This window comes from Tachypleus tridentatus, chromosome 13 (genome assembly GCF_004210375.1).
Source record: "Tachypleus tridentatus isolate NWPU-2018 chromosome 13, ASM421037v1, whole genome shotgun sequence".
NCBI lineage: Eukaryota > Metazoa > Arthropoda > Merostomata > Xiphosura > Limulidae > Tachypleus > Tachypleus tridentatus.
The window spans coordinates 247,755,165-247,768,872 of record NC_134837.1 but is presented as its reverse complement, the minus strand read 5'-3'; the positions used below and the strand labels follow the sequence as shown (position 1 = coordinate 247,768,872).

Genomic DNA, 13,708 nt, shown 5'->3' with positions numbered 1-13,708 from the left:
AGATATTATAAATGTGACGATCAGCTGAACTGATTATGATTATGAAGGAGTATGAACACCTTCAACCAAATTCCCCTTACATGTCATCACACAAACATATGACTATTTCTTTATGACAGTTGAAATATTTATGAGTTACTGGATCATGTTTCAAAGTTTCTATACACATACACTGCCGGCCAAAATCTTAAGGCCAATAAGCATAAAAAAATGCATTTTGCTTTGTTACACTCAATCACTTATTTGAGTAGAGCTTCGAAAGATGAAAATAAGAAAAGGGAAAATAAAGATAAAAAACGTTTTTAGCATTTAATAAGGAAAATGTGAATATTATAAAATTAGCCTAAATACTAGCTGGTTAAAAAGTTTCAAGATCATACTGAAACGGAGCGTTATTCAGTAAACACATAACGAAATGTAGTCATTTGTGTTCAAGCATTATCGTTATCAACATCTCCCACTGACATCTCCTGTGTCACATGGCATAAGACATGACAAAGGCTAAAAAGTTGACAGAGTTTGAACGTGGCAGAATTGTCGAGCTGCAAAAGCAAGGTCTCTCTCAACGTGCCATCGCTGGTAAAATTGAGCGTAGTAAAACTGCTGTTGCAAATTTCTTAAAAGACCCTGAGGAATACGGAACTAGAATTTCAAGTGGTCGGCCCAAGAAAGTTTCGCTGGCGTTGAGCAGGAGAATTCGACGGGTTGTCCGGCAAGACACCAGACGATCGTCGAATCAGATTAAAGCCCTTATGGACGCAGAATGCAGCTTAAGAACAATAAGACGGCATCTACGAGAGAAAGGCTTTGAAAACCGTAAACGTATCCAAAGGCCACCCCTCCTTCCACACCATGAAACAGCTCGGTTAAACTTTGCTGAGAAACACCAAACATGGGACGTAGAAAAGTGGACGAAGGTTTTGTTCTCTGATAAGACAAAATTTAACCTGGATGGTCCAGATGGCTTTCAACGTTACTGGCACGATAAAGATATCCCACCGGAGACATTTTTTTCCACGACACAGTGGAGGAGGTTCCATTACGATTTGGGGTGTTTTCTTCTTCCATGGAACAATAGAGCTTCAGGTTATACAGGAGCATCAAACAGCAGCTGGTTAAATTGGCATGTTGGAGAGAGCATCCTTATTGACTGATGGTCCTCGCTTGTGTAGAAATGACTGGATCTTTCAGCACGAAAACGCTGCAATCCACAATACTCACAAGACAAACGTGATTCTTTTGGACCATCCAGCGTGTTCACTCGAACTGAACCCCATTCAAAATGTTTGGGGGTAGATGGCAAGCGAAGTCTATATAAATGGACATCAATTCCAAACAGTGCATGATCTTTGTGAAGCCATATTCACCACTTGGAATAACATTCCAGCCAGCCTTTTCAAACGCTTATATCGACCATGTCAAAGCGAATGTTTGAAGTTATTCACAAAACGGTCGTGCAACTCACTACTGAGACTTCTTGTTGGGCATTTCCCACCCTGTTTAAGACTTCTTTTTAGTATGGTCTTAAACGTTTGACCAGCTAGTATTTAAGCTAATTTCATAGTGTTCACATGTTCCCTATTAATTGTTAAAAAGGTTTTTTTTTATTTTCCCTTTTCTTATTTTCATCTTCCGAAGCTCTGCTCAAATAAGTGGTTGAGTGTAACAACAACATATTTTTTTCTTTATGTTCATTGGCCTTAAGATTTTGGCCAGCTGTTTATATAGAAATGTTAGCTTGATTAATCAGTTACAGTTATAATCGTTCAGAAATCAACAATGTTAATATCACGTTATAACACAGTCTTTCTTCTTAATATGTTGTAAATTTTACATTTTCCCCAGGATAACATAAGAATGAAGCTACTTTGTACGTTTAGGTTTCTTTTTTATTAAAATGTGGTGTTGTATAATTACTAGTTCAGACATATATAGAGCTCCGTTGAAGTCCAAGATCAGAATACTTTATGTACTGAATCAAATCTCCTGTTTTATATATTTGTATGGTTTAAAATCTCTATTGGGACTTGAATGTTTAGATACACTTTAATGTGGGTTACAATATTACAGAGTGTCTGTTATATGGGTTTCTATTTCCGTCAAACTAACTGTATATTAAATTATGATATTCCTTAAAATGTGAATTCGGTGTACTTTGAACAATAAACCCACTTCCATTAAAAGCTGGTTCAAAAGTTTGTATTTTGAAAGTGGCCAGCTGTTGTGGTCAAAGTTACGTACCTTGTATAGAAAGTCACCATGATGAAATAACTTAGTTACAAACGAGTAGGAGAAAAGGTTTATCTGAAAAACATTAAGAGGTTAACAATAATCTCAAAACACAACACTTATAGCTACAATAATAATTATAAGATGAACTAATTAAAACCTAGCAACACATGTGGTTTAAAAGGTTAACCAGTTCTGAATAATAATAAAGCATATTCTCTATAACGTGAGTTACATTTTTTGGGACAGTGAGTACTTTCGCGTCTCTTACATCAAATCTAATTAACCGATTAAAGCAGCCCAAGAAATAGCGGTCAGTGTTGCTGTCTGTCTCACCTATTTCTAGTCAATCATTGAATTATTAGTAACACTTAAAACATATATAATACTTGAGTAACTTAGTGCAAAATTCGAAAAACCAAAAACAAAGAAATAGTTTTGGTAAAACGAGTGAAATATGTTTCTGATGTTAAAATAACTAAGTAGTGGCTTTAATATCACACATACAGGTTTATTTATCTTAATGTTACAATAGCTACTTGTGTCCCATGCTTTTGATTGATATACTAACTGCTTATCTATTATAATATACATAATGTGTGCTGACGTTACATTCATGTACATACTACTATCCGTTACACCCACACCATACAACTTGATATCCACTAACAGTTTCAAAGTTATTCCACCACTATATAAGACAAGTTGAAAATGTACTACATGGAAATAACGAATAATCTCTCACAGCTTCCTACTGACTCAGTCCGAATCTCACTGCAGATCTATACAATACTGTAGTTTAATTCTTGACGTCAACTGTTACTGGCAGCGCTCTGATTGGTTGTGATGTTGTTAAAACTATGCACATCATTAATGTTAACGTTTTACTATATGTTGTTAACCTGTACTTTCCTTGTGTTTTGGTTGATCCGTCGTGCTTTGTTCTTGGTTGTTAGATATAAACCTTCTGAAATAATAAAGGTTACACTTTATGGCTTTATTAAATTAAATCACACTTTGAGTAAAAAAAACAAAAACGAAAATCATGAAGATATAATCAATTTTATTGTTAAACGGTATTTATCAAAACAAGAGATTTTTTATGTTGAAAAATGATAAACGAGATATTTGCGGTTCTTATACTGGTTTTAATGTTCCTGTTATAAACCGTGTGTCTGTTTCAACAGTGCTTTTCTGTTTCAGTGACTCTCCATCAAAAGTACTTCTGTTCTATACCTTGATCTTTTGTCCAGTAAGATATATCATGCATGTGTTATACTAAGTTTTAACAAGCTCAAACCTTCCGTTACACCAAACATGCTCGCTTTTTCAGCCAAAGGGACGTTATAAAGTTATGGTCAGTCGAACTATTCCTTGATAAAAGAGTAGCCCAAGATTTGGCGGTGGATGGTGATGACTAGCTGTCTTCTCTCTAGTCTTACACTGCTAAATTAGTGTTGACTAGCGTAGATAGCCCTCATGTAACTTTGCGCAAGATACAAAAACAAACAAACAAACAAACCTATAATGATAAAAAAAACTTAATTTAATGAAAGTAAGATAATTTATAACAAAATTAAGGTGCTAAAACTTTGGAATTTGTTTATGTTTCTAATAAAATTAGAGAAAACAATAAACTTTTCTTGACGATTACATATTTCACACCAACTGAAAATGATAATTTAAATTATTTCAACATGAGTTCATGTGTGGAAAAACGACATATGTATACACAACCATGCTTTTTAATATAGGATCTGGTCTTGTAGTTCGTAAAGAAAGTATTTTTATTTAACTTCCGTTTGTTGCTAAAGTTTCTACAACTGAATATAGAAGTGAAAGTAAGCAATATATACAATAAATTAACGTTTCAAATAATTCTGTTGTCAGTGAAGTAATGTATAAATAATGGTTACTTTAATATGACATCTTTTAAAATATTCATCTTATGTTGTGGTCGTATATGTTATAACCCACAGTCCACAACTAATAGAACAATATTTTTAGTGCGCTAGCTTACTAACGGCGTACTACTATATCGTTTTTATGTAAATGATTTTGAGGTACTAGCAGCGATGCAGTGGAAAGTAGATTTTTATACATATAATCATAGTTTTATAATTAATCGTGAAGAGAATTGGAGTAAAATATATGGTTGAAATTTCACGCCAGATGCTGTCCTGAAAACAAGAAAGTAGATTTGTTTAGAAATAAATACAAGGAGGAACATCACAGCAAACAATATATCTTCTAGATACTATACCATCTCTGTTAGCCATAAACATCACGTTCATAAAATTGTTAACGTTACGCAACCAATGATGTATCAGAACACATCACAAAATTCAATCATATTTAACACTTTCTTTGATTTGTTTAATATGTCAATATCGATCACCAAAATAAAATCAAAACCCGAATTTTAGGAAACCGAAGGAAAATGCGTGTCGGTGGTGTGTGTACACAATGAATTCAAACCCTCTTATAAACCAAATTGTTGCCTGTATAAAAAAGGCTTAAACATATTTTCGAAAGATCACACTAAAGTATAATAAGAGATCGGGCAAGCAGTTTAAAACGGCAAATGAAGCGTAAGATTCTAACAGTAAGTACTAATAAATATAACAGATGGCGCTGGATTTTATGTGTTTTACAATCAAATATCTCCAACAATCTAGTAACTCTTCTTTAGATTTTATTACATTTTTTATTACTGTTTTTTAAACAATAACGATTTAAGCTAAATGATCAATAGTCGTTTATATCTGATAATATAATACTTGATATATGCCTTATGGACTTTAAATTAGTTGTAATAAGTAGGAAGTAGAGAAACAGATTTCAAACAAAATGGCACATTATATCATAACACTGTCGTATCACCGTTATTGTTCAAAATATCTAGAACATTATTTATGTGTGATATAATAATTTCGAGTCAGTATTTTGGAACACATAATTATAATTGACATTGAATATCACGCTTATACATAAATTTAAGACTCAGCAGATAGCCCGATGTGAATTTGCTACACGAAAACACACGCACACACACTCATAAATATAATATTAAGCAACGACACCTAGTGTAATAACAAAGTATACAAAATTCAGTTCCAGTTTTTATGATAACAATTCTTCTAATTTCGTTACTTCTTTCTATTGTTATATTTCCTGAGTGAAATAGAAAATAGTTATTAAACTCATTTTTGAAGGCCCAGTGAGCAAAATAAACACCTGGGTAATTTTCATTAGTTTCAATGTTTTGTTTTGACCAACGTTAGGGTCACAGTTGGAACGTAAGAGTCATATAGGCTAAATAAAGGTTTGTAACATTATTTCTTTATAATCGAGTAAAATCACTAAAAAGACAAACTATAACAATAAAGGTTACGCACAATCAAGGTTATCTAGGTTTCTGACATTGCAACTAATATGTCTAAATCATGTGGTGATGTTTATAATATCCACTGGTTCTTAAGAGTTTCTTGTTTCATAACAATAAAGTTTAGTAAAATCACTAAAAAGGCAAACTATAACAATAAAGGTTACGCACAATCAAGGTTATCTAGGTTTCTGACATTGCAACTAATATGTCTAAATCATGTGGTGATGTTTATAATATCCACTGGTTCTTAAGAGTTTCTTGTTTCATAACAATAAAGTTAAACGATATAATGTTTTATTTCTCTGATATGACAGAACAGTGTAAATATTTTAAGACTTTATTTGTTCGTTGTGAGAATAAAGCCATATCGGTTTGTCGGCTGTGTTCACTAGGGAAAATACACCGGATTTTAATCCTCTAAGTACTTAAACTTATCTCTGTGCCATATGGGACTATGTGAAAGCGTTGAGTTAGCTGCTTTAGAATTTAGCTCATGAATTAAAAAACAATAGTAAAGATGAAACGTTTGTGCTCAACCTTACCTTAACACTTAACGACAATAGCAAAACTTAACGACTTGGAAATAAAAAAATGTTTGGATGAAGACAAAAATGTTGATATAACGTTTTGTGTTTATCGAAGAAACACTAAAGCTATTTCTCACCGTTCCTAATAATTAATTACTGATCACAGGGAATAAAGCCAGTCAGAAGCACCTTACATTCACACTGAATGATTGACTGTCACTCTTGTATGGCATTAATATTTTATAGAGACGAGAAATTAGAAATGTACAATTATTATTTGTCATCCAACAGTGGAGAGTTTCTTTAATTTAAAAAAACAACAAAAGTTTTTAGACAAAGTCAAACTTTTCCCAGTCTTGGTTGCACTTAAAACTATATAAAAACGTATATTTAAGCATGTTTTTCAGGATGTCTCTTATAGGATAAGTGGTAAAGCAGCTCTTGAAATTTTATTAGAAATATAAAATAATTTAAATATTTAATGTGCTGGGTATGAAGAGTCTCCGATTTGTGATTTATAAAAGAAAAGATATGTAAAACTTAAAATATAATGATATTTGTAGCATGAAAAATACAAAGACATTCGATACGTTGAAAACAGTACTGGCAAACTGCCAAGAAACGAAGGGTTGAAACACGTGTGCTGTAAATGATGTAAAACAATGTGTTGAATAAAGCAGATGAGGAATAATTGTAAGAATAATTACAATACGTATAAATAAAACAGTCGAATCGTATGAGTTAGAATAACGTTTACATGTATTATTTTGGCTAACGCAAGAACTGATGAAACATTTATTTAAAAGTGTGGGTCAAACTGTAGGTTAAAAAATAAAATTAGAAGAACGAGATAGTTAGATTACACGTTAAGTAATACAACAGTGGATCATATAGACGGTGAACCATCTCAAAGAACGATCATTGATTCCATTTATTAGGACCTGTTTAATACACTCAGAATTAATGAAACCGTAAATGATATGATGAAAAATGTCTGACAACGCTCACTCTTCCCTAATACATATAACGTTGTGACTGATTATCATTCACGATCTGGTGAGAGTCAAGAAGTTTTTTTTTCTGTTCTAAAAATCTGGATTCAATATCCATAGTTGGTACAGCTACAACAAAAATTAATTTCATAGAGTATGTAATTGTTTGTAATTAATACAGTACAGTTAATTACTTATATTCTTTAAGTACAAACTGTACAATTTTAATTTTCGATAACCAATAGATTAATATGAGACAATGTTCTAAGGAAATTAATTCTGCTTGAACACTTGCATGAAGCTTTTTGACTGTGCTGCCCTCTACCCCTTAATACAATTTCTACTGTGACCTAAGGGATTTCCAGTAATTCCCAAGACTGTAAAATCTGGAACTGACTATTTATTAAGGTGTTACGAACAACTTTTTAAATTATATGAAATAAAATATTGTACACAAATTACTGTATTATAAAATATAAACACACACGTAATAGGCAAGTAACCATCAGCTCCATGATGATGTCTATCTTCATGTCAGTTCTATGTGGTAGTTCCTTCAGTTGTTTTTGAAGTTGAAACATTTCAGCGACTCCTCGGTGGTGAAGGAACCTCCCATCGAAAGTTCAGTTTTTCAGTTACCTCCTCTGGGATCTAAAAAGCCACCCACGTGTTTGCTGCGTGTGTGGTGACACGTGAAGTGGAGGAGAGGATCCTGGGGGTTAAGTGGTCCAACATTAACATACCACTTTGGTCTTGAATTCCCTGTACACGATTGGCCTAGGGGCGCCCTCCCAAGGGTCAATCGGTTGGTCCACTTGGGCTAGTGTCAAACAACTACCAGTGTTGTATGTTCTCAACAGGTGTTGTGGACATTGTACTTGATGCAGATGTTTGGTAATAGTGTTCACGAAACCTTGGCGTTGCAGCGGTGTCCTTGTTTGGCATTGTATTGCGTCCCCTAATAGGGCTCCATGGTGGGTGGGGTAAGTGAGCACCGAAAAGTTTTTGTACTATAGATCCTTCAAATAATAATTAAATAAAATAGTGAGAAAACAGTTCAAAGGTAAACGACCATGACTTGTAGACTCTGAGAAGTAATCTTCAACATCTTTAACACCTGTACTTCATTTTCTTATATTACATTATATTTCAGATGAACGTTTCGGGCAAATGTCTTCTTTTTTATTTAAAAAGGACTATAGGGACTTGCTGGTCAGTCAAAAAGCGTCGCTATAATGACATATTAGTGGAAACATCCATATCTAAACATAGTGAACTCTTCTTACATTCAAAGGTGATTAGGGATATACCTATTGAGGTTACAACTCATGATACTTTGAATTCGTCATGAAAAGTTATTGTTAAGAGGGTTTGAAGAACATCCCCCAAACCGGAGATTCTTGCTGGTTTCTCCCTCCAAGGAATTTCGTATCTCCACTCACAAAGACAGAATTACGAATCCAACCAATGTCCTCATTTTAACATTCACATCACCGTGGCCACCTGCCACCATCAAGGGAAGTTATCTTTATTGCAAAGTACGGACGTACATTCCAAACCCTCTCAGATGTTTCCAGTGTCAATGGTTCGGTCACTCGAAGACATCGTGTCGTGGTTCTTTTATGTGAGCTTGTTGTAGTGACAAGGAAAACGATGCCCATGAGCGTGAAACGGACCCATATTCTGTCATTTGCAATGGCTCTCACTTATCCTACTTCTGCTAAATGGTTGAAAGAAAAAGAGATGCAGCATTTCAAGAGGATTCAAAACATTACTTACTTTGAGGCTGGAAAGTTGCTGTCTACCACTTCATCTCGGACGTATGCTGCTGCACTTAGTTCCACTTCTACAGTGGGAGTGCAGACGGTTCTTTGTGTGCTTCCAAAGAATTGTTCTCAAAACATGTAAAAAGTCTTTTCACCTCTAGAGTTAAAAACGTTATGAATCAACGTCAACACTCCTCTCTGTCACTAACATTCATCCCAGCAAACCTCAAAATCCACTTCCATTGGTATCGATTACAGGTATTTCCTGGGGTACATATTCTTTTCCCACTCCAAAATGCAAAACGATTATTCGTTCACGTCCTCAGTCGCTGGAATCTTCTTCCAACAACAAAGACCTGCCAAATCGACACAAGGTCAACCTTCCCTTAAATGAAAAAAAGAATTGGTCGAAAACAGAAGAACTCTCCAACCAATTTGCTTTAACATAAATAAAAACGGCCACGTTGATACAATGGAACTGTTGAGATTTACGTTCTAATCTGGATGACATCAAGGCATTAATTGCTTCCTACCATTCTGTATGTATTTCCTTACAGAAAAAAATTCTGAAACCAGCAGATACATACATTTTTCGGCAGTTTTCATTGTACAGAAATGACAGTTTGTGTGATGGACGAGTGCATTGAGGGGTGGCACAGCTGGTTGATCAGCATGTGCCCACCCTATCTTTGTAATTCAATACACCCTTGGAGACTGTAACCCTCTGTTTTTCCTTTGGTCGTACCATCACTCTCTGTTCTCTTAACCTGTCGCCTGGAGAGACAGGTGATGAATCAGACCACGATAATTTTATTAAACAGTGGCCATCTCCCTTTTTAATCCTGGGGGAATTCAATGGATGTAGTCCCCTCTGAGAAAGTGCTGATATAGATGGGAGGGTTCGCTTTGTAGAGCTTGTGCTCTCATATCACTCCTTTTCTCTTTTCAATTCTGGTTCTTATATTTATTGTCATGCACCTAATCAGTCCTTTAGTGCTACTGATCTCACAATGTTTTCCTTTAACTGTTCCCCCACTTTTCATGGAAGGTTGACAATAATCCACAAGGCAGTAATCATTTTCCAATAATTCTGAGAGAGACTGGTCGTGTTCGATGCCACCCAACCCACGGGCTCCAGTGGAAGCTGGATCAAACCAATTGAGTCTCTTTTACTGTTCTAGCAGAATTTGATCATGCCATTGTTTATAAGCCACCAATAGACGACTGTGTGGCAGCAGTGATTGACTGTATCATACACACAGTTGCTCAAGGTAAGCATAAATGCTCGAAACGTTTTCTACGATATCCTAATCAGTGGTGGAATCCTGACTACCACATGGAAAGAAAGCTCAAAAACAGGCCTTGGTTATAACTACATTATATTGATAAATTCTTCATGTGTAATATGTAAATACTACATACTTTACTTTTCTCCAGACTTTGTGTAGATCAAGTAGATGTTTGTTAGGTATAACCTTAAAAGTACCATATATAGATGTAAAGAATAATTTTACAGTTATTGGTTATGAAAAGGTATCATACCAAAAACATGATTTTGTTATCCATAGAATATTATACAAGGCATATTTTTCTTCTTTTTTATTTTTTGTTGCATTTTACATAATTTATCCTGCTTTTTATATAAACGTTTATTAGCTTATTACTTTTAGATATCTGACCTTTGACCTTATCATATGGTTGTTTCCACTGTTCTAAGGCTTGAATAAAGTTGATCCACAAGATGACAGACCACAGACAGTTTGTTCCTGAGCAGAGAGAGAAATGAAAAGGATTCTCAACTGAGTGTCCTACAGACAAACAAGAAAGAAAGATAAAATACAAGGACCTACATACTTTGTATTTCTATATTTATGTCTAAAGTTTATAAAACACTTTGATACTGTTTAAGTAGAAATTTTACAATTAAGAAAAAAAAACCTTTTGCTTAGTGTGATCTGATAAAATGTCATGCCACATTGGCTGATATGGATTTACAATGGTTTTTGTCTAATGCCAGAAAGCAAAAGCAAAGAAACAAGGCTCATAAAAAGCCTAATATCACTGTAGATGAATGCTATAATATAAAGAAACACTGGATGTAGGTTTTAACTCTACAGAAATTTTAAAATGTATTCTGTTTCTGATATCCTATTAGTAAAAATAGGACAATAAAATATGTTAAATTCAAAATTCCATACAAAATATTGTTGGTTTACAGAATAATAATAATGATGCACAAGATAAAAGCAAATACTGAAATTAACAGTTCTGTAAATGTTAAATTAATTTACATGACCTTGTGATCAACTTGTAACCATTAATATACTGACACGACAAAACTGACAGTACTTAATGTAAATTTCAGTGTACATTACATGTCCCTTGTTAACAAAACAAAAAATCCTAGTCACACCAAACATGCTCCTCCTCCCAGCCGTGGGGGTGTTATAATGTGAAGGTCAATCCTACTATTCGTTGGTAAAAAAGTAGCCCAAGAGTTAGCGGTGGGTGGGGATGACTAGCTGCCTTCCCTCTAGTCTTACACTGCTAAATTAGGGACAGCTAACGCAGATAGCCCTCAAGTAGCTTTGTGCGAAATTAAAAAAAAAACAAAATCCTCATCGAGTTTTACCTATTGTTCATAAATGTCTGATGAAATAACACCTGTTCAGAAAGAATAATAATTAGATTAATGTTATATTATTGCAAGTTTCTTAAGACAAAATTAATTGAAAACTTCTTAACTCTGAAAGCTACAATTTGTTTCCACACTGTTTGCTACCTGGAATGTTCACATACTGCAATACAAGTTTTGTTTGTTACAATACTCAATTATAGAGAACTAGCCCACAGAGCTAGACGAAACTATATAATTTCTATATAAATTACAGAAGTACCTTAACAGCAGTTAGTGGAATTAATTGTAATATTGACATGGGCATCTCAAGAAATTTGTTTGTAGATGGGGAACAGACTAGTGTGAGATTATGAATTGAACATAAATTGATACAGATATGTTGAATGAATAAAGAAGTAATTAACGTTTCATTTTCCAGAGAGGAGCAAGATGTATTTCTGATAACTTATACATAATTAGGTATTCTGTAAACAACACACTCTTAGAATCATTAGCAATGTGATGTATAAACAGTTTAAAAATGTGTTTAAAAAGTCAATATGTTTAAGTAATGTCTTTTTACAAGTTAGAGTTAATCATCCATGGACAGATTATCCAGTTTACATTTTAACAGAATCCTGAGAATCCCACAAGATGTCATACAAAACATCAGAACTAGTTTTAAACTGTGTTCTAAAATTCACTAAAATCAAATAAAACAAAAGGAAAATTTATATAATTATAGCAAAACCTGTCAGTTTGAATATTAGGTCAAACCACACTTCTGTTATTTTCATCTTTCTCAGAAATACACAGATATATACAAGTTTTTCTTTGTTTTGTATTATCCAGGCTCCCTTTTCCTCTCCGTTACCACAGATAATAAACTATAGTCTCAAACAGTATCAGTCTATCATAGGAAAAACAAAAAAATCAAAGTGTGAGAAACCCTAACCTGAGAACTGATTTGTCAAAAGAATACTTTAAGAGGTTACGTTAACAGTAAAGAAACATTCAAACCAAGTTAAATATCACTTTATCTAACAGCAGGGAAATATTTAAACCAACATTAACAAGAATATGAAAGGATGAAAACAGTAATCTAAAGACTGAATGGTTCTAACATATTACATTAATTTTGATTTGATTCTACAAACTTTCAAAATTCATTATGCAGAATTTTAAAATGAAAAATTCTCACCTTTGAATAGCTTCACATGTATTATCTACAAACTTTGTAAGATCATCTTCATTTCTAACATTGAATGTTATCAGGACTTTGTTGTTGTGTCCCTGTGAGAACAATTACATGTGAATAATCTGGATACAGAAAATTTATTTTGAGAATTATGAAAGCTTTCTTTCACCTTAAGTTTAATGATTACTGTTGTTCATCTTTCACATTGTTTAATGTGTAAAATACTTCATCATTAACAAACACAGGTAAAGTATAATACTGTGTAATAACTAAAGAACAACCAAGGACCTTCTGATGTATGATGTATCTGAGCTATTCATCAACTACATTAGACATTAAACTAATTAATTAAACACTAATTAATAAATATAATATGAGGTTTGTCTTTCATATGACTCCAAATGGTTTGATTTAAACAAGAAAAGTTTATAGTTATGTTAATACAAGTGAATACCTTTAAAAAAAAAGTCTCAGAGATGGTGTTAACCTTGATAGGGTTAAGTAGGTATGTTGTATGATATTTTAAACATTACTTATCAGTTAGTGAAATAAATCATATGACTATACACACCAATGTTAAGAAGTGGGTTAATTCATACTTCTTTTTAATACTTTAACCACATTCTTGGAGCCCTTGGTGATCATAGAGGAAAGATAGGAGTGGAAGCAAACGTCCTCTTTGACACCCTAACCATCCACCTGCTACTGCAACCAGTGATCAGTATCTTTACCACTAAATACTAAAATCCATAAAATGGAAAACTTCCTACAAAAATAGCAATTTGCTCTAAATCATGATAAATTTCAGAAATAACCCAAAATAAACAAAAATATATATTTATATCATATTACGTGAAGCTTCAAAGAGGGTAATATTGATCCCACTGAGCAGAAAGGAGTACTTGAACTTGTAGGTGATTCTGGTATTCTTTTTACTGCAGAGTTCAAAGACCTGAAAACACACATACCTTATGTAACTGAAAAATTGATA

The 13,708-nt window shown here is 33.6% G+C and overlaps 1 protein-coding gene across 20 annotated transcripts in view; it reads right to left on the bottom strand.

Moving 5' to 3' along the window:
- Window positions 1–13,708, bottom strand: part of LOC143238420 (spliceosome associated factor 3, U4/U6 recycling protein-like) — a 69,330-nt gene that overhangs the window by 13,607 nt on the left and 42,015 nt on the right. For 11 of the 20 annotated variants that reach the window (XM_076478633.1, XM_076478638.1, XM_076478640.1 and 8 more), the window contains 2 exons: window positions 13,570–13,669; window positions 10,448–10,710 (listed from right to left, as the gene is read on the bottom strand). The exons of 3 other annotated variants lie outside the window; for them this stretch is intronic. In XM_076478633.1, the coding sequence (XP_076334748.1) occupies window positions 10,502–10,710; window positions 13,570–13,669 (309 nt within the window). In that variant the 3' untranslated portion in view covers window positions 10,448–10,501. Of the gene's footprint in view, window positions 1–10,447; window positions 10,711–12,719; window positions 12,813–13,569; window positions 13,670–13,708 lie in introns of those variants that run through there. 6 more of the 20 variants (XR_013020570.1, XM_076478644.1, XR_013020566.1 and 3 more) reach the window with 5 other exon arrangements.